We start from the raw sequence: 26,378 nt of genomic DNA on the forward strand, positions 1-26,378 counted from the left end.
GTTTGTGCGGAGTAAGAACTGCCACATTGCACCCGTTTGGTTTAAAATACCAAATTCCAACTGAATTTCTGCTGGCAACATAAGATTCAATGGCCATAAACCTAAGGCCGGCGACATCAACTACCGAAAATGAGAGAACAACCATATCATATTAAAGAATGAATTGGAAGCATCACCTTCCATGTCCCATTCCATCTACTTACTTCTATGTAATAAGAGATTACAATGTGGCTTTATTCATTGAAAGATGATTTTCGCATACTGTTTTTAACTTCTTACACATATTTTTTATTTATGATCGTTAAAAAACAAGAATGCGTGAAAGCCGAAAAAATGTATCTGCATTTATCTTTTTATTTATTTATATTAATATGCAGATGTTTCTCGAAAAGCTAGAATCACCTTTAGAAAACACAAGCAAAAGATAATCACATGCTATGTCTTTGAGATTAGAATAACATGTTTTGTTTAGTATAAGCTCAGGTTCGATTCATAATGTGAAACCAAGAACAAGATATCATGTTCCATATACTGAGAATTGCTTGGAAGATGTAAAGTGAGACAGCTGATCGAAGAAAAAAAAAATGAGAATATCTTTTTGATAATGTGATATTCTAACTAATTTTTTATTATTTAGATAGGACGGGAATCAAATTCCAGTTAAACGATGGTCTAACTTGGATGATATTTTATATTGCAGTAACGTTTTTATTTTTTATTTTTTATTATTTTTATTTATTTAAATAAACTCATTTAGATATCCAACTTGGCATTTTTTTTTTAAATATGAAAAGTTTGAAATTCACATTAAAATTTTTAAATTACCAGTAACAATTTTTCTCTCTAATAATGATGGACCACATACTTAATAAAAAAATACTTTAATAAAAGTAGTTACAATTAAATTTTTGAACTGCTAACAATAATACTTTTTCTACATAGCTAATTGAGAGATTTTTTTTTAGTATATCAGAATATAGAGTGATACATCACTATTATTATACAAGTGGAGTGACAATTATAAAATAAAACTTCTCTTCACTTATATAATGACATATGATTCATCACTTCGTGTTTCTAGAACATTAAAAAATTTCTCATACCTAGTCATAACTAAGTTGACTATAACAATATACTCTTCTTATGACAAATCTTCTCTTTGTAAATTAAATAAAGGAAATTTTAAAGAAAAACTTTGAATATTATTCATTTTTAATGAAAAACCACATTTTTACACTAAAAAATCAATTCTGATACTATTCACTTCATCCTTTATTTTATCTTTATAGTTAAAACTTAAAATTTTAAAATCTTTTTTATTAATTTTCCTTTAAATAAGGAGGAGTAAACACCAACGGCCCTCGCACGTCGCTGCGTGTGTGGACGCAAAATTTTCCCATTTATTTAACAAACAAACATGGAAGCAAAAATTCTACGCAAAATCCTTGAATTTAACCAACAAAAACAAAAACATGATTCAGAATCATTCTCTCTTCCCAATTCCGCGTCTCTCTTTTTTTTCATAATTTTTTTAGGGTGTATAAAATCAGAGCCAGAGGAGCTCTCAATAATACATACAAACCAATAAATTTACAATTACAAAAAATAAAAAATAAAAAAATAATTGCGACTTTGTGGCTCTGCTGCTGCAGCAGAAGAAGGAAGAAGAAAGGCGGGGTCTTCCTCTCGTTGAGCGCTGCCTTCCATTACAATCTGGCTACGGAGAGGTCAGATCTCTGCTTCTAAAATTTATAATCTTTGCGTTCCTTTTTCTTGGTTTCTGATTTTTTTGATGATAAAAATGTGTTCTTGTTGTTTGTATTTGACTTGTGGGTTGTTTTCTCTAATGGGTTGTGTTTGATTGCCGGGTTTTCGGAGTTCTGAATGTAGTTTAATCTTTCTGGGCATGAACAATAGAAACAAATAGTGTTTGTCAGCTGCACTGTGTGGTTTTTTCTATTTTCCCATCTTGCTATCTGAATGAGGCAATTGTTTATCCGTTTCTTTGGAAACTAATTCAGAAAATATCATAATATGTATGTATATGTATACAATACACACACACACACAGAGATATATATTCAATAGCTTTTCATTGCTTTTGGTGGGTATGTTGGAACAAAAGATGTTTATCACTAACATAAACAATTATGTTGAGTTAAATATGATTAGATTTTAAGGCATGTTGAAGGAAAAGAATGAACAAGTTCTGTTCAAGTTGAAGGTAGAATATGGATTACTCAGGAAAGAAACTTATCCCGTCGAATCCTAGCAAAATGGTAGGATATCAACACCTTATAACTTATCCCCTCTAATTCCCACTAAACGAAACCGCTACCTTGATTTTTTCTTACTTCAACATACTTTGGATCTTGTAAGTTATTCCATCTAATCCTATCCTATGCATCAATGAGCCTATAATGTGTATAAGAGGAAATGATGGGAGGTAATCGTTTCAAGTAGCAAGCAGGAGATTTCAATCTGTTTTTTTGTCATGGATTCTTAGAAAGTTGTATTTTTCTGTCCCTTGATTTCAAATTACTGAGTTATATATAGTATGTTGTGCATTACTGCACGGGGTGCTAAGTTTCAGTATTTTTTTTTTTTTCTTGTTATCAGGCCAGTATTTCCGGTGCATGTTCTGGTTGGGGTTCTTCTCCATTTGACAGATATTTTATTTCAGTCTGGCCGCTACTGCAAAATCAATTTCCTCTCGCACCTCTAAAAAGGTGTGGGGTAATAATGAGAGAGTGATTTTGCTTTGTGTTTTAAGGCGATCGAGATCATCACACATCTGGAGATTGTGCCGTGTTTCAGTGGGTTTGTCGCTTGATTATGGCTAATGACATTCGTGGTTGCCCTATCGGAAGCTTGATGGTAGTTTTTCACTGTACTTAGCAAGGTCAGGTTGTTCATACAGGCTTCCAGACAGTATTGAGCACAATAGTTTGTCGTTGATAGTTTCAGGTGTAGTCAAAGGTAGTTCACGAGTGTTGATGTAGCTCACTAGCTCTTATATTTTGCCAGCAATGGGTAGGTTTTCATGTTTCCAAGCTAACGTCCATCGCCCCAAACCCAAGGTGAGCGGAACAATCATCACATCAGGTCATTGGTGCTTCTGATTTATTCTGATTGGTTTGCTAGTTCATTCCTTATTCTGATTCCGAGTCTTCTTTTTCAAACAGAAAAGTTTTCAACCTTCTGTCGAAATAATGCATAAAACATTGCAAGCTTCTTCTCCAAATCAAGCTTTGAAGGATTCGCCTGGAAAATCAAGCGTAAACCCATCACAGACAGAAGGAGTTTCTCAAATTAACAGCAGTTTGAAGCATGTATCTTCTCTTGAGGCTGATTGGAAAGCAGGTGATATGGAAAGCAGCTTCATCAAAGAAAATGACAAGAAGGTTACTCAGGCAGGACGGCTTATAAAAAGTAGGTCTCTGGGAAGTGAATTATACCTTGATGGGAGGGCTTCTGCTGACAATGACGCTGGGGACGAGACTGATCAAGGAGTTTCTTCTGATGGTTCTCTTGATCGGAATGGATTGGTGGTACCAGAGGGAAGTAGGGACCAAGGAGAAAGCCCACCTCAACCATCTCAGACAACTCCTGCTTCCAACCTCGGTCAAGTAAGTTCTGAAATTGTCAATAATGAATCAATTTTCTCAATTGGAGAACCATTACAATCAGAAAAGGACGGCCATGAAAACTGTGAGACTCCAACATCTGGAGAGTTTGCTGATGACTCTGCTGACTTCACACCTTGTACTGCAAAAGGGCTTGTTAAATCTTGTTCTTCTGCAAACATTAGTGCTTCTGTTCCAGCTATTGAAGATGGTTCTCCTGTTAATCGTTTAGCAGTGCATTCAAGATCTTCCGAGGACCTGCATGTCTTAGGCATGAGGTGGAAAGGGAATTCAGTACATGAGACTGAAATGCAGGTAAAGCAAGAACAGGAAAGAGATGATGTTGTAAGTAAAGCTGAGAACGATAATATTGAAAACTCCATCGATGATGGCTATGATTCTTGTAACTACTCTAGTTTTGCAAAGGACTGGATAATGCCAGCGGCAGATGAGGTAAGCACAGAGAAAAACCTCCAAGGAGAATCCTCAGTTCTAAGTTGGGATGAATTGCCGAACAAGGATTTTAAATATAAGCGTATCGAGGAGTGGGTTAATAATCTTCAGCATAGCAGCAGTCCGGTGGAAGAAACGGATGAATTGTCCCAATGTAATGATCGGGTGAAGAGAGAGCCCAATGACTCAAACGGTTTGACTACTGCTAAGGCAGATGGTAAGGTCACTCCTGGCATGGAAGTTGCTAAGCGATATATATCTTCTTTGAGTGCTGCTGCCACCACAGCTCAGCTTGCAAATCATGGATTGGTAGTGATACCGTTCCTTAGTGCTTTTGTAAATCTCAGGGTGCTCAATTTATCAGGAAATTCCATAGGTTTTCCTCTCTGACTCATCTGTTCCATTTGATTCAAATATTTATTATTCTTTCTGTATGCTTCTGTGTTGTGGTGTTTGTGATTATTCTTGGGATTAATTGATTCTGTATTCTAATTAGCTTTCCATTTGCATACATGCTGCAGTAAGGATAACTGCTGGTGCTCTTCCTCGAGGACTCCATATGCTGAATCTTTCAAAAAACAGTGTTTCTACTATTGAAGGTTTGCGTGAACTCACAAGACTTCGTGTACTGGACCTGAGCTACAACAGGATTTTGAGAATCGGACATGGTAGATTGCATATATCGAATACACATTGAAATATTTCCTGGCTTTGTTGATTAATCATGAATAATTCATGTCCTAACTTTTTTTTCTTCCGTTTTGTCTATGTTGAAGGCCTAGCTTCTTGTTCATCTCTAAAGGAATTGTACTTGGCTGGAAACAAGATCAGTGAGGTGGAGGGTCTCCATCGCCTCCTAAAACTGACTGTTCTGGATCTGCGCTTCAACAAAATCTCAACGGCAAAATGTCTTGGTCAACTTGCGGCGAACTACAACTCCTTGCAAGCCATCAGTCTGGAAGGAAACCCAGCTCAGAAGAATGTCGGCGATGACCAATTGAAGAAATACCTGCAAGGACTTCTTCCCCACATGACTTACTACAACCGGCAGCAAATCAAGTCCAGCTCTCTGAAGGATTCTGCAGATCGGTCAGTTCGCTTAGGTATTAGTAACCACCAGTTTGATCGAACCCTTAGACCCGATCACAAGGCTCCGAGGAAGGCTAGTCATGGTGCATCTTCTAAAAAGCCATCGACTTCATCAACTCACGGTCATGCAAGTGCATCTGTAGCAACACTGAAAAAGTCTCGGGGTAAACACAGCCACCTCCCTCCGAGCGGAACAAAAGCTACAGCGCATAGTCGGCAGCACTACCTTGATTTGGGAAGCAGAATTATGAACCTCAAGCAGGATCTCTCGATGCGCAGGAGTCGGAGTGAGGGAACAATGGCAGCTATGTGAGGATTTACATTTCACGCTTTGTACTTTCTATCGGTTCATGCAGTACTTGGTTTTTTGGACCAAAACTTTTGGTTTGTGTGTGGATTTCTACGATTGCATTCTCTCACATTTGAAATTCTATATTTTTGTGTGCTTTCCGAACACCCGTTTATTGAATGGTTGAATTCTCTTTTGCAAGCATTGATATCTTGTTTGTAGCTCAAGTAGTTAATGATGTCTGCCTATATAGTTGGAAATCGCTGTTTGCGTTTGCCTGTATGGTTAGAGAGATATTTTATGTGCCGGAAACACGATCCGGTATATCAAATGTCATAATACAAATGGTTTGATACTTCAAAAATAGGAAAAAAAGAAAGAAAAAAAAGTCTAATCAGTCTATTATGACATTTAGTATCAAGCCGTATTCCTGACATTAAAAAATTTCTCGTATGGTTAACGGCGCTCGGCTGTATGGTTAGGGTGCTCACTTGTACCCGAAGTCTTATGTTTGATTCCATGGTTGTCGGAGTCAAAAAGTAAATGACCATTTACCATAGCAAGGGTAAAGCTATAAAATCAAACATGCATGTGATTATACAGACAGAGACACACATTCAATTCACCACCAGTTTTCACGGTTTGACAAAGAGAAAATGCAAAGTGAAAAACAATCGAAATTACAAGAGTAGCCATAAACCCATTTAAATTCGCTGCGTAAGCCATCTAACCTTCAATTTATTTGATTTCTGCAACATGACAAGAGAAAAAGGGGTCAATTTGCAATTTACGATTATTTAGTCTAATTTACAGTTGAGGACAAACGAAATTTACCATGCGCATCATCGTTGTCGTCGGAGGAGCCTTCATTGAAGTCCTCCTGATCCTCCTCCGGCACCGGGTGGAGCTCCACCGGGGTATCGGGTTCGCCGCCAGGGCCCAACCCGTCCGAGTCCTCAGGATACCTCACGACCACAACTGGACAAACACAGTGGTGAACACAGTAGTCAGTGACGCTGCCGAGCCTGCCGACCTTGGAGGCTCGCTTGGCGGCGCCGAAGCCGCGGCTGCCCATGATGACGACGCTGAGCCGGAGCCTCTCGACTTCCAAGCAGAGCCGCTCCTTCATGTCGTGGTCCTTCACTATGTGGATTTTGAACGGAAATTGCGCCTCCACTAACGGCTGCGCCAGGTCGGCCGCCTTGGTGGTGGTGAAGGCGTCGAAGTCGTCCTCCAATTTCTGCTGCGACTCAGAGGAGGAGACGGCGTCGTTGGGGTCAACGGATCCCCAGTCGGCGCCGTAGAGCACGCTGGTGGGTCGAACGTGGAGGAGGATGACGGTGTCCCCGGGTCGGAGGTAGTTCTGGACGGCCCATCGGACGGCGAAGGCGCTCTCCTCGCTTAAATCAACGGCGATCGCGACCTTGCGGTGGGTCCCATCAGGTGTTGGGGTGATCGTGGTGGCTGGCGGAAAGCCCGGGGAGGAGAGTTGGATGTGTACGGGCGGTGGCGGGTTCATTGTTCGATATTACGATCGAGTACTTGGCGTAGACTTTGGTGCGAGTTTATATTATTGATTGATTGGACAGTTTCGGTGATTCGCAAATATAAATATTGAACTTAACAAACCGTTGCTTTGTGTCTTTGACATTAGCCCTCAAATAGCGGACAAAGGTAGATTAACTGTTACTAGGGAAATTTTATTTTTTAATACAAGTATTTTACTACTCGTATAATATCACATGATGTATTATTTCGCGTTCCGGACGCACTAAAAATCTCTCAATAGGCATGATAGACGTTTTAAATTTTATATCCAATAACCAAAAATAGTCAGCCTGTTTGTCAAAGTGTAAGGAAATGATGCACTCCGGATCTCTTCCATCAAAGTATAATGTAAACCAATGAATAAGAAACCAATTCATCACTTTTGGTTCAATCTTAAATCATGTCTCATAAATAAAATTAAAATCTTAAACCAGGTCTTATCATCCCCTCATCATGTAAGGCTTGCCGAAAATTTATTTAACCTTGACTGCAAGAGTAAACGCTCAAAAGGTTTCTCCGCATTGTAATTTAAGTTTCGATGAAGCATCTTGCATTCCTGAATATCAGCGGTCCAAACAATTAATTCTGCTGCCGCGACGAACTCGCTTTCCAGTATTACGGCTACGTTGAGTAGATGGCGGATCGACTTCTAGAGCAACAAATATTCCTCGGCAGCCGTTGCATCTGAAACGGTGACCAAGGAAATATCTGTCGAAATACTCAAATGGTATCCTGCACTGATCACACTCAGTCCAGAAGGTTTTGCGTTTTGGTTGTGTTGAGTTTTCTGTAACCTCCTCCTCGGCCACCTTTGTTTCACTGATTGCCCCACCTTTCTTATCGTCCATATTCATATCCTGTCTACTCTCTACGTACTGAAAATTAGATGAAAAGAATCGGTTAGTAAAATAAGGATATAGATCATCTGTGTATCTATGACAAACAATTATAATTTGAAAGATGTCGTTGCGATATGCGCAGTTTGCTTTGTTTGTTGCCACCATTTGTTGTTGTGCTCATCTCCCATGCACTTTGATGTCAATATATTAATAGCAAAATATCTAGCTCATTCGAATTTGATTTCTCTCTTAAATTTTGTCTAATTTATCTCCTAAACCATGGTGTACGCATAACTGTTCTAAAAAATGCCCTAGGCGTCTTGGAACCAAGGCGATTTTGTGCAAAACGACTGGAAAAATTGGGGTGGCTCTAGGCGGTTGGGTGGTTTTTTTCTTTTTTTCTTTTTTTTTGTTAAATTTGTTTAAAGTCTAAGTTCTAATTATACCTTGAAATTTTGTTAATTTTATAGAATAGGTGTGTTGTGTATCAACTTAAATTCCCGGATGCTAAAGATAAGTATCTTACATTACTAAATTTCCTTATTTTCCTCCTATTTTCCATTTTATGTTGTTTTAAATTGTGAACTTGTTGTACATGTGTCATCCTATAATACTCCTCACTATGGTTATATGGCATATATGCTTAATGTGTTTTTAAAATTTGGACTTGTTGGATACTCTTTTTGCATTTATCATTCTTTTATTATCTTGTCCATGGATTTAATACAAGTATCATTTTTTGTAAGTGTCAATATGCACTTATTTACAAGATATACAAGAAATTTACCTAAATCCGCCCGACTAGCGCCAGCCCGCCGCCCGACTAGAGCCTAGCGTTTTTTAGAACCTTACGAATGTATAATAGGATATAATTTTTTTTTTTCGGTACAAAAGATATTATCTATACTAATGGGGGTGAGGAAGTGGGTTAAACCTCACAATGACCTAATAATAATATGATTCGAATTCCCCTTACGCGAGAATCAAACCTAAGACCTCTCACTTATAAAAAAAAATATCATTAGACCGTAGTACTAAGTGGTAGTTAATATATTATTAATCAAATCTAGGATCTAGATTTGATTATTTTGTTTCTTGTTTGGGCAGATAGAATGAAGAGAGATACATAGATTAAGGCCTTAATATAATTTGTTATTGAAGATTAAAGGCTGCCTTTAATTTAGGTATTACCATGATTATTGTTTTTGCAATTTGGATTAGTGTTTCTAGTTTCTACTTTTTTTTATTCATCTTTATGTTTTGTTTCATGACTTCTTTTACATGTCCACTAATGATTTTGTAGATTGATCACATAATTTTAGTTACAAAATTTCTTTTAATTATGATACTAATATATGATCATTTTTATTGGTTTAGTATGCTTTTGTGAGATAATGCAATCACGAGCAAAAGAGTCCTTATATAATTTCTACACAGAGCCCTCAAAATCTCAGAAATGTCCCTGCTTATGAGTGGTTTAGTTGAATTGAACTAATGTTTGAGCCATAATTAAATGATAAATCAAACCAACAAGATTGGTTCTTTCCATTGTTTGAGGCCTTAAACAAACCAAACTTCACCAATCCACCCTTCCATCACCAATTTTGCTTCATTAGGTGCCCTTCTTTTCTAACCCCCAAATCTAGCTAAAAATCTTTGAAACTGGGCCCTTTCTAACAAAAAATCTACAAAAGATCTATTAATTAAACATTGAACTTGTCATAACTATCATGGTTATGGAGATAAATAAATATCGACATAAGTGGAGATAAATTATTCAAATTTGTTTGAGTAAAATGTATATCAAACACAACATCTTAACAAAGTTGTATCTACTCACCAAAAACAAAAATATCAAGGTAAGTTGCAGATCCAGGAAATTACTTAGAAGTGAATACCAAATAACAAAAATGTGTGGATCGACGAAATCATTTAGAATTATGCTTCAAAACAAGGAAATTTCATTGAGAATTCTTGGTCCTTGAGATTAATACTTAAACGTTGAAAATGAATCCCTAAATTAATGATTGAAATACGAATAGCACTAAATTTTAGTAAACACAGGTTCATACATGGATGTAATTACCTTACTGTACGAGCTATGTTGGATGAGGAATTTGAATCACAGAGAGCTTACCAAGGACAGACTTCAATCGCTAGGGTTTTACTGCGCCTCTTTTCTTTTCCAAATCCTAGAAATCTCAAAAATTCGAAAATCTTATCAGAAAAAGTTCTCACAACCAATTTATTAATATGGACATTGACGGTAGGAAATTGTTATTAGCATTCTAAAAATCTCATTTGGCATTCCAAACTTTCTATAATTAGAAAGAAAAATACATTTGTGAGGAGTGTAGAATGAAATTTTTAGAGTACTAATAACAATTCTCTTGACGGAAATATCGAATTGGAATAAATAAGGAAATCTCAACATATTGAATTAAATCTGTAATGAGGTAACTTTCCTAAACTGAAATTTTGAGGAAATTTCAACGAAGTTTCTCAGGATGCCCATAAATATGGGTGGACAAGACCCAATTTCGTTTGGTCAAGGATTGAACCATTGACCAAACGTCCATTGCCGTTAATGATATTTTTAAAGAGAACTTTAATGAAAAGTTATTGATACTGTTCATTTTAACGAACAACCATATTTTTATACTAAAAAGTCAATTCTGATACTATTTACTTTACCTTTTATTTTGTCCTTACCGTTAAAACTCAAAGTTTTCAAATACTTTTCATTAGTTTTCCTTATTTTTATGTAACCACATAAAGACAAGTTTAATTCAGTTCGATTTACCAAGATTTTTAGTTTGGGTTGGTTGGTTTCAATTTTTATTCCACACTAAATTTCTAACATTCTTAATTTATAGGTTGAATTGTCAATTTAGTCCCTAAATTATCACCTGAGTAAAAATTAGGTCCCTAAACTATTTTTTTTCAGAAAAATCAGCCCTTAAATTATAAAAATCTCCCAATTACATCCTTAATATTATATACAAAGCTACTATATTCAATCTTCCGTCAATTTAAGTCATGTTACTGGCATACGATACACATTAGAGGGTAGATTGCCAATTTTTCATAAAGAAATAGTGTATGGAGTTAATTTTAGAGGGTAAATTAGACGTTAGGTTCACAACCTATATGACATGTTAAGGGCTTATAGGCGAGAGAATGATGGTATTACACTCTAAAATATGTCAAGTGACTTAAGTTGATAAAAAATTGAATAAAATAGCTTTTAGGGTAAATTACACAAAACTACCTCAACTATAGGCCAAACCATAATCTCATACCTCATGTTTTAAAAATTACAGTGTCATACCTCATCTTACAAATTTGTTGCAATGTCAGACCTCCGTTAGTTTGTCCGTTAATTTTTCTGTTAAATGCTGACGTGACTTTGAATGGGACCCACTCTCTTGTCCCCAAATTCAACCCCGTCCCCAGGCCCAACAAACCCTCTTGCAAATAAAAAAATAAAAAATTGGGTTTTTTTTGGTTCAAAATTCTTTCTTTTTTCTAGGGAGAGAGAAGGAGAATGGTGAAATTTGGAGGATGAAGGTGAAATTTTTCTGGGGAGGAGAGTGGTGAATTTTTTTTTCTCTCAGCCGATTTAAATTTCTGTGAAAGATGAAGGTGAAAGAATGGAGGAAGAAAGAAGAGAGAGAGAGAGAGGAGAGAAAGAAGACGTGAGAGAGATAGGAGAGAGGGGAGAGAGAGAAAGGGTGGGTTCCACTTGTTTTTTCAAAAATATTTAAATAATTTTATCTTTAATTTATTAATATTTTTATCTAATTGAACAAGGGGGTGGGTCCCATTCTAAACCATGTCAGCATTTAACAGAAAAATTAAAAGACAAATTGACGGAGGTCTGATATTGCAACAAATTCGTAAGGTGATGTATGACATTGTAATTTTAAAACATGAGGTATGAGATTGTGGTTCGACCCATAGTTGAGGTAGTTTTATGTAATTTACCTAGCTTTTAATATAATAGTAGGGATGAAATTAGCAATTTTTAATAAATTTAGAGATTTATTTTACCAAAAACATAATTCAAGGACTAATTTTCACTGAGATGATATTTCAATGACTAAATCGGCACTTCACCTTAATTTATATACACTTTGCACTCATGTGGTTTGGGTAAAAGTAACAGTTTGGTAAGCAACAACCGGATTAGGATTCTCTCCTCTCCTATTCTCATCTCCTTCCTTCCTCTCCTCTCACACTTTGTTTTTTTGTCTTATTGTCTCGATATAAAATAAAAAAAATCAATATAAGTTATTAACGTAGCTTAATCGTAACCGTTCAAGTAGAAGGGGAGAAAATGGGAGAGAGATTAAGAGGGAAGAGAATCCTCCTCCAGCAACAACCACCCTTGATGTTATAAAATGGTACCCTTGATTTTGCACTTACACATGCGCTATATTGGTACCACGTGGATCATAACTTACAAATGGTAAATAATAATTGTTTATGGGAGCATTTTTGCACATCACCATAACTATGGTGTATGTCCATTATACCCCTGATCATCTGTCATGTATCCTTTTACTAAACTCTAGTTAACTTTCACATTAAATGTTTCTTTTTCAATTTTGAAAAAATTAACCAAATTTAAGTTAAAGGGTATGTGATAAATGATTAGGTGTATGGTAAGCATACACCATAGTTTATAGTGGTGAGCAAATATGCTCCCATTGTTGATGCTCAAAAATAATCCACCCTATAATAATTGATCAAAAATAGTTTACTTGGTATCAATCTTATATGATAAATGAAATGGAGACTCTCTTAAAAGTAGAATTCTTCATGGATTCTGTCACCTTATGTTTTTGGCACAATGTTTGGTAATGTTGATAGAAGAATTGACATTAAACTGTGTGGTGACAAAGATTCCACATAGAATCTCACTTTGAGAAGATTCCACGTAGAATCTCATTTTGAGAGAGTTTCCTTAGCAAATTGTCATATAAAAAAATAATAGTTAATTTGGGTAGACCGAAAGGTTGTTAACTTTTAAAAAAGGAAAACTAATGAAAAGACATAAATCAAACTGTTACTGAATTCTAATCACAAGAGTGCAAAGTCTAATAAACTCTAATTTCTATTATTAGTCCAAGTCTTTCTGATCTATACATTCACAACTAAAAATAATAGATTTGTGACTTATTTGAGGAGAATTTCTGTATATATCACAGCACGTCTCCATTTCATGTAAGTACCAAGTTTATTGGCATTGGAGAACTGAGCTTTCAAGACTCAAGAGAGGCAGCAAAATGCTATTTTCTCATAAAACATTCATATGTTTCGGTCTTGATAAGGAATTTATTCAGGCGTATTCCAAAATTTTATTGTTCTAGAATAATCCTTTTCTTTCCCACCAAAAAAAAAAGTTATATGGGGCTTGGATGGCCCACGTGTATGAAAGAGAACGTAACTTTTGTCCCACATCGGACAACTTCAGAACTCAGTAAAGCTTTATATGGCTACGCTCTACAACCGAGCTATATCCTTGCGGATATTTGATAAAATTAAAACGATACAGATAAGATTAACATGATTATTATTATTTTTTTATTGTCCTACTCTCGTTGATGCGTTTTTCGGTTAGAATCTAATGAGGATTGGCATGACCGTTCGTAAAGATGACATAAATAAATCAAATTTGCTAGTTTTTCTTGATTTTCCTACTCTGTTCAATGCATCTTTCGGTTAGAAAAATTAATGAGGATTGGCATCACCCTTCGTAACAACAAACGAAAATCGAGAGATGTCCAATTTTATTTTTATGCCTGTTTTCCTACTCTCTTCAAGGTTTTTTCTATTAAGATTTAGGGTAAATTAGTTTTTCTTGTTAAGATTTAGGGTAGATTCAATATAAATTCAATTTTGTGAGCTAATATTAGGAATAGTCCACTTTTTTTTATTTTTTTTGAACAAACGATATTATCTACACTAAAGAGAAATAGATGGGGCTAATCTCACAATGATTGTAATTCTTTTGTTAAATTTGTGATAAAAGTGAAAAGTAAAAAAGAATTGTAATATCCTAAATCATAAGAATTAAGTCCCTTCAATTCAATTTCGTTGTATTTAGTCCTGTACTTATTTAATATACCTGTGTCATAGAATTTTTTTGTCGATAATCTACATCTATATCACAAATAAATCGTTTTTAACTACCTATATTATAGACATTTTAGTTGTATTCAATTCTATCTTACATATGGTTTGCTTGAATTTTTTTTTAATCCTCTTCTGATATAAGTATTTTATAATTGGACTCAATTAAAAAAAAAAAAAAAAAAAAAAAAAAAAAAAAAAAGGGTTTTAAATCTAGATCTAACTGCCTCTAAAATCTATGCACAAGCGTTGAAAGAAATTTTTTTTTTTGTCCCAACCACAATGTGGAAAAATAACACATTATTCAAGCTACTGTAACTTGTAAGAGTTAAGGATATTTATCTTCGCACTCGAGATCCGGTGTGCAAATTTCCCCTCTCCAACAGGACTTTGTCCAAAATCTAGCGAACATGACATGAGAAAAATAATATAGTCCAATTTCTCAAGTCTTAGCAAATGAGTTGAATATTCTCCTTAATTCTTTCTCAATTTCCAGTCCAATTCTTTTGGTATATGTTACCAGTTGTATATAATATATTGAGTAAATTGTAGCAATGGTTCCTCAACTTTAACCCGATTGGAGCAATGGTCCATCAACTAAAAATTCATTACCATTGGTCCCTCAACTCATCAAAACGTGCAGTTATGATCATTTTTGTCAACTCTGTTAGAACTTCCGTCAAAATGAGTCATGTGCAATGAAGGTGAGGTTGAATTAAGATATGGAAAATCAAATAAGAAAAATTGTATCAATAGTCCCTCAACTTTAATCCAATTAGAGAAATAGTCCCTCAACTTTAACACAATTGGAGTAATGGTTCTTTCAACATAATTCATTTTGACATAATTATAATGAAATTGACGAAAATGGGCATAACTACAAGTTTTTATGAGTTGAGGGATCAATAGTTATGAATTTTTAGTTGAGGGATCATGTCACATCCCAACCCTCAAGCTCTAGTGATATTGTCCGCTTTGGCATTCCCTGCCCGAAGACAGAGCTACCGCACGGTTTTGTTTCTGCGGACCGGTACTCAGCCGTAGCCAGCGCCTGCTCTCCCCTCAGGGAGTCCACAAAAGGCCTCATTGGAACTTAAGGTTGGCAATGGATATATAAGGCCCAAAGACCACGCCCTCACGGGCGATGTGGGATACTACAGATCATTGTTCCAATTTGGTTAAAATTAAAGGATCATTGCTACAATTTGCTCTAATATATTTCACTCTTTTACATTATGTTATGAAACATAAATAAAAAATAGAATTGATATACAACCAATTACACGACAAAATTTCCTGACAAAGTGGAAGCCCTGGAGTTGAGCTCTCAACAGAGCCAGCAAGGACATAACGCAGAAACGGACAGAAAAAGACTAGAGCAGCGGTCAAGATGGAAACTTCCAACCAAATCATACGCAAGGCTGATCATCCGTTCGTTGAATGTTGGACCCTTCGTCTCGAGTAAATGATCATCCCAACCGAGGTAGGTTTGAACATTTATCACAAACAACAGATTGAACGGCTGAGATTGCTTCTGTGTGGACCCCGTGACGATTGAATCTGCCGAACCGCCAGCCTCACAGTTACGGAGACCTTTAATTTGAATGGAAAAATATTTTCCCTGGAGGAAAGGTTACAACAACAGAAATTGGCATTGAAACAAAAATCAATCAGAGAAAGTGATTTGTGTAGCATTTTCAACACCTCACCACAATAACAGACAAATCTTAGTGGGGTCCAATTTGATTTCCCTTTTTTTCTAGAAAGAGGACGACGGGTGGTAAATTACTGATATCCATTCATTTCGATCTGAATGAGGCTAGTTGGAAATTTCACTTTGCTCTAAACCGATCAGTCCAATTTCTCATTTTTGTTTATCTTATGTTGGTTAGATGGTGGAAACGGTCATGACCCAGGAATTGTTGTTTTTGGTATAAAAATTTGTTCGCGTGCTTGTATTTTATATATTACCGTCATAATTATTTTCATGGCCACAGCGTATGTTATTTATTTGACCAAGGAATATAACATGATATTAATTATAAATTATTTATTATATTAGTATATTACCTGTGCGAAATTTATTGATGTGTTATCGTTATCTTACCTACGAAATATTAACATCTTTATAAATTTTGTTCTTTATAACACGATTCACAAAACATTTATATGATTAAAGAATTGTTATACAAATTGACCATTATTGGAGTAAATCCTCAACTAAACAATCCATCATTTTTTTACACTAATATTTTTGTTAGTTTGACACATACCTATAACCAATCTTTGCATTTGAATATTTTATAAAAAAAAATGGACCAGCTAATGGCTTTGTCAGGACAATCCATCCTTTCAGGGCAAGAAAGACACATAGGGAAACATTTTAGCTTTCCCTAGTTACCGTTATACAATTCATCAACAACAAAAATCAAACCCAGAACATACCATTGATAATACGGATCTGAAATTCGGCTACATTCACTTAACCATCCCGTGGTAATTTTTGCATTCAAATATTTGATTTGATAGTTTTTCTCACACAATGGCTTCTAGCTAGATAATTATTTAATAAGTTGATTAATAGTTCAATATTCTTAGAAAGTTTTTACTGAAAAATTTGTTAAACAAATAGACCTAGTCAAAGTCAATTGCGGCTGACAAAGCTACACATATGATCAAACTCTGTTCACATAGTAACATGGTTTATGTGATCCAAGCCCTCCATTGTTTGGTTGCTTGACCACTTGACCTTCGCTTCTCCAAATCTGACAAAACTTTGCTTGCAGAAAAACAAATGGATCCTCAGTGGGATTTGTGGAAAAAAATAACAAAGAAACTCACCTTTGACTTTTAGCCACACGATCATGACTTTTGGCCACTGAAACGATTTAAAACTATTTGGCTTAGAAATCTCTCTCTCAACTTTGTCTGCAAATTTTCCTGAGCAGCCATGGATGCCAAAACCAAGCAAAGATTGGTGCTTTCAGTTCTTTTCTTCTGCTATCTCAAAAGCCATGTCTCCCTTGCAGCCGACTCCATCACCGCAAACCAATCTCTCTCCGGCGACCAAACCATTGTCTCCGCCGCTGGGATTTTCGAGCTCGGTTTCTTCAATCCAGGTAATTCTTCAAACTTCTACATAGGCATGTGGTACACCAAACAAGTGGTATCCGAGAGAACCATAGTTTGGGTGGCAAACAGAGAAAAACCAGTTTCCGATAGATTTTCTTCGGTTTTGAGGATGTCGGATGGTAATTTAGTCCTCTTGAACGAGTCCAAAACCCCCATTTGGTCAACGAATTTAACCTCCTCCTCCGCCACCACTGCACGTCTTTTGGATACCGGAAACCTCGTCTTGAGATCGGGGTCTGGTAATATTACTTCGGAGGCGTTATGGCAAAGCTTTGATCATCCAGCTCACACATGGCTTCCAGAAGGTAGGATTGGGTTTAACACTGTTACCAAACAAACCCAAATTCTTACTTCATGGAAGAGTTCGGAGGATCCTGCACCGGGTCTTTTCTCGCTCGAGTTAGACCCCAACGGAAGCAATGCGTATTTCATACTGTGGAATAGGTCTAGACAGTATTGGACTAGTGGACCATGGGATCCAAAATCAAAGATTTTCAGCTTGGTTCCGGAAATGAGGCTCAATTATATATACGACTTCAGCTATTTTACGAATGAAACCGAAAGTTATTTCACCTATTCTGTTTATGATCGTAAGAGAGTGTCTCGTTTCGTGATGTATACTTCGGGGCAGATTCAACAGCTGACATGGTTGGAGACTTCCAGGAAATGGAATTTGTTTTGGTCTCAACCGAGAAAGCAATGCGAAGTTTATGATTTGTGTGGCGCATTCGGAAGTTGCAATGAGCAAAGCAACCTCGCCTGTAATTGCTTGAACGGTTTTGAGCCCAAGTCGAAGAGAGATTGGGATTTGATGGACTACTCTGGTGGGTGTTCGAGAAAAACTCGTCTGTATTGTGAAAATGCTACTAGTGCTAACGGGAAGCCAGACCGGTTTCTTGAACTTCCTAGCATGTCATTGCCTGAAAATAAACAGTCTGCGGAGGTTGGGAGTATTGCGGAATGTGAATCGTTCTGCCTTAGAAACTGCTCTTGCACTGCTTATGCTTACAACAGAAGTGGATGTTCGGTTTGGAAAGGAGAGCTTTCGGATTTGCAACAACTAACATCAAGTGACGACCAGGGAAGTACTTTATACCTCAAACTTGCAGCATCTGAGTTTAAGAGTTCGAAAAGCAACAAGGGATTGATTGTTGGTGTTGTGGCAGGCTCAACTGCCGGTGTAGCAGTTCTTTTAGGCCTTATTGTATTTGCAATCTTGAGACGGAGAAAGCGGGTGAAAGGATTGGGAAAAGCAGTAGAGGGTTCGTTGGTGGCATTCGGGTACAGAGATATGCAAGATGCAACGAAGAACTTCTCCGAAAAATTGGGGGGAGGAGGTTTTGGTTCTGTTTTCAAAGGGACATTGCCCGATTCGTCTGTCATAGCAGTGAAGAAGCTTGAAAGTGTTAGCCAAGGGGAGAAGCAATTCAGAACAGAAGTGAGCACAATTGGGACAATCCAGCATGTCAATCTTGTCCGCCTTCGTGGGTTCTGCTCCGAAGGTTCTAAAAGGATGTTGGTGTATGATTACATGCCAAACGGATCTTTGGACTCTCAACTCTTCAACGATAAGGGTCCGGGGGTCTTGGATTGGAAAACAAGGTACCAAATTGCACTTGGGACAGCAAGAGGGTTGGCTTATCTTCACGAGAAGTGCAGAGATTGCATCATACATTGTGACATAAAGCCAGAAAACATCCTCTTAGACGCTGAACTTTGTCCGAAAGTGGCAGATTTTGGCCTTGCAAAGCTTGTTGGAAGAGAGTTTAGTAGGGTCCTGACAACCATGAGAGGGACAAGAGGCTATCTTGCGCCAGAGTGGATTTCAGGCGTGCCGATCACAGTGAAAGCGGATGTGTACAGCTACGGAATGATGCTGTTTGAATTCGTTTCGGGGAGAAGAAACTCGGAGCAATCTGAAGATGGGAAAGTTAGATTCTTCCCAGCTTATGCTGCTAGCCAGATTAGTACTCCAGAAAGTGATGTGTTGAGCCTATTGGATCCGAGTCTCGATGGCAATGCGGACGTAGAAGAGCTCACTAGGGTTTGTAGAGTTTCATGCTGGTGTGTCCAAGATGATGAAGCTCAGAGGCCGTCAATGGGGCAGGTGGTGCAAATCCTCGAGGCAGTTTCCGATGTCAACTTGCCGCCAATTCCGAGAGCTCTTCAATTGTTTGCAGACGACCAGGAGCAGATAGTTTTCTTCACTGAGTCATCCTCGAACCAGAGTTCGCGCCCGCGGAGCAATAACACATCGACTGCTTCCTCTCAGACCAAAAGCACCCCATCTTCAACCATCTCCAAGGGATCTGAAGAGCATCAGTGAGCATTTTGATGTGCCTTTTCTATTTGGTCATTTGGTTTGATCCTCAAGTAATTGCCTGTATTAGTGTGTGTGTGTGTGTGGATAGCTTCTGATTAGGTATGTTATTGGATTATTATCCAAATTATCCCAATAAGCAATGTGTGTGTGTGTGTGTGTGTGTGTGTAGAGTGCTTCTGATTAGGTATGTTATTGGATTATTATCCAAATTATCCCAATAAGCAATGTGTGTGTGTGTAGATAGCTTCTGGTAATGCTTCATATCAAAATCTTCAAGATAAATTTTATTTCTGTTTGATTAATTAAAGCTTCATATGCATAAGTGATGGACTGTTAATTTGGAAAACTTTATTTTTCTTTTTCGAACTTGAAAATTTTACTTGAACAGTAAAGGTGATGTGATAACTTCGTTAATCCATCCCAAACAAGAGCGTCAAATGGCATTGTGACATGTGCAAATCATGCATTCTCGTCGACCTGGACAGAAAACAAAGGGTACCTTGATCATCTTACCCAAGTATCCTGGCCAAATTTTTACCTTTCAATTAGGCTCCACCATCTTTTGACGTAGTTGTTTGTGTTGAATGGTGAAGCGGAGATTTGTGTTGAATGCTGAAGCGAAGATTGAAACCTTAATCGCTCTCATTAGCACGAAATAATTCCCGAATCACCCCCAAATTCCCATATTTCACAACCCTAAACTCCAAATTCTACCCTACCCTCCTTTTCTTACAAATACAAGGCTGTAGATGCAAAGTGTACTGCTAGGGATATCAATTTTTTTAAACCAAATGATGTGTCACTAACAAAAATAAACACGTTAATCGATACTTAATTAATAATCCAATCATTTATAGTCACATCATTTAGTTTAAACAATTTGGTTTTCCTAGTATTATTCAAATGGAAATTTGTGAGATGAATTCATTACTCAATCACAGAAAAAAAAACTAATAAAACGACCATCCACGTGGCAAACATCCAAAGCCTCACTGAATGAACAGTGGTACACCCTCATCACACCATAACAGAAGCAAGCAAGCGGCGCTTAAAGCATAACGAACCGTTAAACCCCCACCAAAAAACCCAACTAATTTTTGCTTTTCAAATTCCTTGTCCACTTCCCATTGCGCGCGCCCTCTGCTTTCTCTCTCTCAGGTACTTTCTCTGCTACTTTTTCTTTTATTTCCTTTTTCCTTACGAACTTAATTTCCCAGAAAATAGTTTCCCTTCAATATTCCTAGCTCTTGTTGCATTTCTCCGTTTACTTTCTGTGAATTTTGCTGCAAAAGATTGGAATTTTCTTCACAATTAGACAACATTAAGATTTGGGTTTTCTGGGTTTCTTCGATTGAGATTGAATTTCTGTGTGCTAGTTTCTTGAAATTGAAGTAAACCCTTTTCTTCTTTTTGTGTGTTTTCCCTCTAAAGATTATGAACGAGAAATGATGGTGGACCAAAAAGGGGGAAATTTTGAACCTAATTCTCTACCTTTATGTACGGACGTTCCTGATGGGATGATTTCTGAGAAGAAGAAGAAGAAGAAGAAGAAGAAGAAAAAGAATAAGAAGAAAGGAAAGATCTGTGATGGGGTTTCGGACCAGACCCAGGATTTATCGTCAGTTGGTGTGCGGGATTCTTGTAATTCTTCAAAGATGAGCAATTGTGGGTTTGATGATGCAAGCAGTAGTAATTTTGTTGAGGTTGAAGTTAAAGATTCGAAAGGCGGTGTTTCTGAAGGTACCGAGAATGGAACCGGGAGAGCCTGCGGTCAAAATGGAAAGGAAAACAGATGTTTAGGTCACAATTGGAAGATGAAGCGGGAAGCACGAAAGAATTGGGTGAAGGAACTAGGTTACAGATATGGAGTAAAACATGTTCATCCGCCGCAGAATCAGGTATGGGTTGAGCATGATTCATTTTCTGGAGATGTGTTGTTGCCTAGCAACAATGCTGCTTATGGGTTTAAGGGGATGGGACACGAACAGTCATCCATGCATCGGAGAATTCCGCCAAGAGCATTTGTAGGGGATGAATCATCACAATGGGTTTTTTCTCAGAAGAGGTTGAATGGGAGTTTTCATAGATGTGTCTCACAACCAAGTAAATTTCAAGGTGCCGAAAATGATTGTGAAACATCAACTAATTTGTATAGGCGTGAGAATTTCAATGGGAAAAAAGAGTATTCACAGGTTCCTTTTGGTATGTACCATTACCAGACTAGAGACACTGCAAGAAGAACGTTTTACCATGCTCATCATGTTCCCAGTCATGGTTTTCGACCATATAAACTCGGGAAGAATCCAATCATGGAGCATAATTTTGGTAGGTGTTCGTATGCTTCTTTGGACAGTATGCCATACTCACAGTTCAGATATCACAGTGATCAAAAGTTTAGGAAAGCTGCTAATTCTGGACCAAGTTCTCATCAATGGAAACCTGTTGGTACAAAAGAGTCCAGGCGAAATGAGGGGATTGGCTCTGCTGGAACTTGCATTGCTTTAAACCTTAGCTTAGCAGTTTTAAGTAAGGAGTTGAGCGATAACCATCAGGAAGGAGGTCAAATTCCTTTCCCTTCATCTGATACAAGATGCGCAGACTCAATATCTAGCCATCAATTGCCTTCAGAGTCTTATCAGTGCCCAAAATTCTATAAGTCCGCTGCTGAAATAGAGAATCAGAACATTGAAAGTAAAGGTTATGAAGCAAATGGTAGAATACCAAGGGCCACCGACGAGTTCCTGATTGGCTCGCAAATGGCAGTGGAAGGTCTAAATGCTTCTTACAGAATGCAATTAGCATCTGAGCTTGTTCAGCTTACAATGGGATGTCCCCTTGCAGAGTTTGAAAGATTCATCCACTGTGCTGCTCCTGTTGTTGCATCTTCATATGTGCATAAAAAATGTTCTATTTTCTTGGATGATCAGATGTCTCATGGTTTCCTGTGCAAGCACCAGATACCGAATTTATCACTTTCCACTGTTTGGAACTGGTATGAGAAACCAGGGAACTACGGAATGGATGTCAAGGCAGATGATTCAAAAAACCTCGATAGGTCAATGCCATTCCACGCATATTTTGTTCCTTACCTTTCCGCTGTTCAATTGTTTCAACCCCAAAACTCTTGTTCCAAAACATTGAATGCAACACATTCTTCAAAAGCAACTGAGCTCAACCATCTTCAGGCAGAGACAGAGAAACATGATGGAAGTGTCCCTTTGACTCTAGATTGTTCACCTGATTCAGAGCTCATATTTGAATTTTTTGAGTCTGAGCAGCCATATCAGCGAAAGCCTTTCTACAATAAGTATGTTCTTGCCACTCTTATACTAAGATATCTTGCCCTTCTACAATAAGTATGTTCTTGCCACTCTCGTCTTTTCTTATTGTTCTATTCATCCTGCAGCGGAAAAGTTTCTAGAAATAGTAATCAAAATTGGATTGATTGTTAACAATATTTGTTTACTTCTCTAGCTGTTCGGTTTCTTTACACATTATTAAATTGCTGTGGAACGTAGTTTTTTACTTGAGAATGAGGGATAGAAACTTCCAAATAGATATTGAAATGGACCATGAAAAAATCGAACAATGATGCAATATGGTTGATCCATGTTTGAAACAATGATGAAAGTGCAAAAAGAACTCCAAATGATTATTTCAACTACATTGGTTCCTAATTTAATGTCTTGTTTTGGACTTCTGAGTATTCCTCACTTCTCGTATTTGCATGTTAGTAATTTTGATTTTGAGATACTAGTTTTGATGTACCTGATTTCTAATTGATTGCAGAATTTTGGAGCTAACTGATGTTGGAACTTCTAATCATCACATATTCTGTGACCCGTCAAAGCTAGATTGTCTGAATTTGCACGATTTACATCCTGCATCTTGGTGAGAATCAATTTTGCTGTTCAATTTATGTGGTTTGCTACTGATTCTTAGCATGTTTAAGAATATTGGGTTAATGTGGCTTTCAGGTTTTCGGTGGCCTGGTATCCTATATATCGAATTCCAGAAGGCAACCTACGTGCTACATTCTTGACTTACCATTCACTTGGACATTTTGTACAGAGGCCTATTTCAGTTGATCCTGCCAATAAGTACACAAGTCGCATCGTCTGCCCTGTGTTAGGATTGCAAAGCTACAACGCACATGTAAGAAATCAACACTCTTTGTCTTTCATGCTCCTTGATTTCAGTCAAGATCACTCTTTCTGTGCAACACTTAATCGCTGAAAGGGTTGGAAGCAATCATAAGACATCAACAATTGAAACTGACGGAGCATAAAACCACGCTCCATGACAGTTTGGAAGTGTCGGGAAACACTATATGCTGGCTAACTGTGACAATGATATCACAAGTTTTGAACAAGTCCTATTCTGCTTACTGCTATAATGCTTTGAACAATGGTTACTTGTTGATATAGGCTCGCTTAGAAACTTATTGTGGATATTCTTCTTGTAGGGTGAATGCTGGTTTGAACCCAAAACACCTTCCGTACATTCTTCAAACGAATCTACTTCTAACAGTGTAGAAATTCTCAAAGAAAGGCTCAGAACGTTGGAGGATAATGCATTACGTTTTGGTAGAGGCTGCGTTTACAAGGATCACGTCATGGTTTCCAACAGGCAGCCAGATTACAAGTTCTTCAGTTCTCGAAAAACACATTATAAATAGTTACATACGAATAATACCATCTATTTCTGGTTTTGTGAATTTTAGTTTGCCTGCATAGCGAAGATTTGTAAAGGGAAGAAGATCTGTAAAGGGTAAAGGAAAGGAAGTGTACTCCTGTACTTTGGTGCCTTGGTTTGGTTGATAACAATGTGAAAGTGATTTAGTGATGCTCCATTTTTATCTTTTCGATCTTATAATGTATGTTTCTTCGTATTTATCTTTCTTATCATGTAACTTGGTGATCCCATAATGAAAGAATTAAAGAAGATATGAAACCAAAGATAACTAAGAATCTCTTCCCACAAGAGAGGGTTCGTCACCATAGCTTGCTTTTGACACAAAAACCCTGAACTAAATATCAGGAAACATGTGAAATTCCAAGGCTGCAAAATTAAGAGTTGGGTACCTTTTTGTATCATCATTATTGTCGTTGGTGCCCTCTTTTTATGGTCTGTACTTAGATCCAGTCATCCCTTATAACTTGTATACCGTTAAGAAACTGCCAGAAGGCAGAGTTGCAGTGCCTTAATGGCCAATTAAGTTTGAGAATGACTTGTATGTTACGGATATATTAATACAATGACATTTCGTGCTAAAAATAAATGAACATATGTTAGTTTTGCCCTACATATATTAATAATAAAGAACATCATCATAAAGGTATACCTGTGAGCGGCATCAAGTCAACAAGGTTCTTCGCTTTGTGAGGATCGGGTGGGGGTTCGAGGAAACGTCTATCATACGCAGTTGTACCTTTACTTTGCAAAGAATCTGCTTCGACGACTCAAACTTTTGACCTTTCAATCACAAAAAAATAATTTTTCTGTTGCGTCAAAACTTGCTCTTATAGTCATAACGATGTACTTATAACATGAAAATTCCTCTTCAAAATTGTTGGATGCAAAAACAGGAATATGTGTGATTTATGGGGTTTTTATTAAGTGAATGGCCCAACACTTTTCTTTTTCTCTAGCTTTTGCAATGAATAAGTTGATAAATGTCCCTTTCTTTCTGATCTTCCTTTTACACTTGAAAGACAGAAAAACTTTAAATAAATCCCTGCCTAGCCACTTGATCTTTTATTAATCAAAGTAGATAAAAAGAGCAAAAGACAAACCTTTTTGTTTGGATTTGATTTAATTAAAGAAAGAGGAGGAAGGAAAAACCAATACTTCTTCTCAGAAAATCATATATGGTACCTTGTACTCTACCTTCTTCTATAAAAAAATCTGATTATATCATTGATTTTATATAATTATGTGTATTATCTTATCATATAATTTTCTTGATGAGAAAAAATAAGCACATATAAGTATACAATTGGTGGCCCTTAAGAATCTCTCATTCTCTACATTGATAAGTTATATAATTCGGTTAGATTAGCCACTTAAACTACGGTCTAATGTTATTCCTCTTCACTAGTAAGTGAGAGGTATTAAGTTTGATTCTCGTCAAAATTGAATTTGAACCACATTATTGATAGCGGAAAGTTAATGAATTTATTTTGTCGAATGTTGAATTTGTTGTATACATTACTTATCACATAAAGTGTAGTAAAAAAGTGACCTTTTATTTTACTTTAACATTAGAGTATCTCCAAACGAGATGTCAAAATGTCTGAATTTGTTGTATACATCACTTGTCACAACATAAAGTATAGTAAAAAAGTGATCTTTCATTTTACTTCAACACTAGAATATCTCCAAATGAGACGTCAAAATGTCTAAATTAGTAATAGCAGTTAAAAAAAGCAGCAACAACGTTTTCCAATCGAAAAATCAAGCCTAATGTGGGATGATATGGATTGACAGCTCTCACCCTTAATACCAAAATACAGCTTAAAAAAAATTGATCAATTATTAAATTCATTTTATTAATTTATTATTGTTTTAAAACATTTAGTATAATAATTTAATGTAATAAAATAATAATTTAATTTGACATATCGAGTAGCAAGCAAAACTTAAATGATATCAAACTGTTATAAATTTATGTTTAAAATTTAATATCTCATTTGAAGATACTTTTAAACCCTTTACAGGTAACAATTACTTCAATTATCTGCAATCTACGTGGCAAACAACCCATTTAATATATTGGAGAATAATATTATGACAAGCTCAGTAATCTTATGACAAAAGAAGTTTGTGAATCTAACCATCTTCATGGATTTTGGTAGGGTAGTAAAGAATTGGACCCCTCCCTTTAATGCTATTTAAACTTTGAGATCTTTCGATATTATTGATAAGATCAGTATCAATTG

General features: G+C 36.7%; 4 protein-coding genes across 6 annotated transcripts; 3 read left to right on the forward strand and 1 right to left on the reverse strand.

Annotated features, from left to right (window-relative positions):
• Nucleotides 1-1,382: 1,382 nt before the first annotated feature.
• On the forward strand, nt 1,383-5,658 carry LOC137707504 (uncharacterized). 3 transcript variants are annotated; one of them, XM_068446384.1, is made up of 6 exons: nt 1,383-1,727; nt 2,620-2,902; nt 3,028-3,080; nt 3,186-4,455; nt 4,601-4,747; nt 4,856-5,658. In XM_068446384.1, the coding sequence occupies exons 3-6, from the start codon at nt 3,030-3,032 to the stop codon at nt 5,479-5,481; spliced, it is 2,094 nt and encodes a 697-aa protein (XP_068302485.1). In that variant the 5' UTR covers nt 1,383-1,727; nt 2,620-2,902; nt 3,028-3,029; the 3' UTR covers nt 5,482-5,658. The 3 variants fall into 3 exon arrangements, with proteins under 3 accessions (XP_068302485.1, XP_068302484.1, XP_068302486.1); XM_068446383.1 differs by having other exon boundaries at nt 1,384-1,727; nt 2,620-3,080; XM_068446385.1 differs by having other exon boundaries at nt 1,384-1,727; nt 2,620-3,080; nt 3,191-4,455.
• Nucleotides 5,659-6,023: 365 nt separating this feature from the next.
• Nucleotides 6,024-7,087, reverse strand: LOC137708449 (universal stress protein PHOS34-like). The gene is made up of 2 exons (XM_068447534.1): nt 6,292-7,087; nt 6,024-6,206 (listed from the first exon to the last, which is right to left on the reverse strand). Exons 1-2 carry the CDS (start codon nt 6,974-6,976, stop codon nt 6,196-6,198), a joined length of 696 nt encoding a protein of 231 aa, XP_068303635.1. The 5' UTR covers nt 6,977-7,087; the 3' UTR covers nt 6,024-6,195.
• Nucleotides 7,088-16,702: 9,615 nt separating this feature from the next.
• LOC137707671 (G-type lectin S-receptor-like serine/threonine-protein kinase At2g19130) lies at nt 16,703-19,759 on the forward strand. The gene has a single exon (XM_068446580.1). It carries the CDS (start codon nt 16,933-16,935, stop codon nt 19,438-19,440), a length of 2,508 nt encoding a protein of 835 aa, XP_068302681.1. The 5' UTR covers nt 16,703-16,932; the 3' UTR covers nt 19,441-19,759.
• A 1,123-nt stretch (nt 19,760-20,882) lies between these two features.
• On the forward strand, nt 20,883-24,278 carry LOC137709520 (uncharacterized). Its single transcript, XM_068448606.1, has 4 exons — nt 20,883-22,744; nt 23,227-23,328; nt 23,415-23,592; nt 23,903-24,278. Exons 1-4 carry the CDS (start codon nt 20,883-20,885, stop codon nt 24,113-24,115), a joined length of 2,355 nt encoding a protein of 784 aa, XP_068304707.1. The 3' UTR covers nt 24,116-24,278.
• Nucleotides 24,279-26,378: the final 2,100 nt, after the last annotated feature.

This window comes from Pyrus communis, chromosome 11, assembly GCF_963583255.1.
Source record: "Pyrus communis chromosome 11, drPyrComm1.1, whole genome shotgun sequence".
Taxonomy (NCBI): Eukaryota; Viridiplantae; Streptophyta; class Magnoliopsida; order Rosales; family Rosaceae; genus Pyrus; species Pyrus communis.

Excerpts from the sequence above, each read along its gene's own strand:
- LOC137707671 (XM_068446580.1), top strand. The coding sequence starts at position 16,933 with ATGGATGCCAAAACCAAGCAAAGATTGGTGCTTTCAGTTCTTTTCTTC.
- LOC137708449 (XM_068447534.1), bottom strand. The coding sequence starts at position 6,976 with ATGAACCCGCCACCGCCCGTACACATCCAACTCTCCTCCCCGGGCTTT.
- LOC137707504 (XM_068446384.1), top strand. The coding sequence starts at position 3,030 with ATGGGTAGGTTTTCATGTTTCCAAGCTAACGTCCATCGCCCCAAACCC. Across the intron at positions 3,081-3,185 it reads TCCATCGCCCCAAACCCAAG|AAAAGTTTTCAACCTTCTGT; the intron begins GTGAGCGGAACA and ends TTTTTCAAACAG. Across the intron at positions 4,456-4,600 it reads TTTATCAGGAAATTCCATAG|TAAGGATAACTGCTGGTGCT; the intron begins GTTTTCCTCTCT and ends TACATGCTGCAG.
- LOC137709520 (XM_068448606.1), top strand. The coding sequence starts at position 20,883 with ATGATGGTGGACCAAAAAGGGGGAAATTTTGAACCTAATTCTCTACCT. Across the intron at positions 23,329-23,414 it reads GATTTACATCCTGCATCTTG|GTTTTCGGTGGCCTGGTATC; the intron begins GTGAGAATCAAT and ends TGTGGCTTTCAG. Across the intron at positions 23,593-23,902 it reads TGCAAAGCTACAACGCACAT|GGTGAATGCTGGTTTGAACC; the intron begins GTAAGAAATCAA and ends TTCTTCTTGTAG.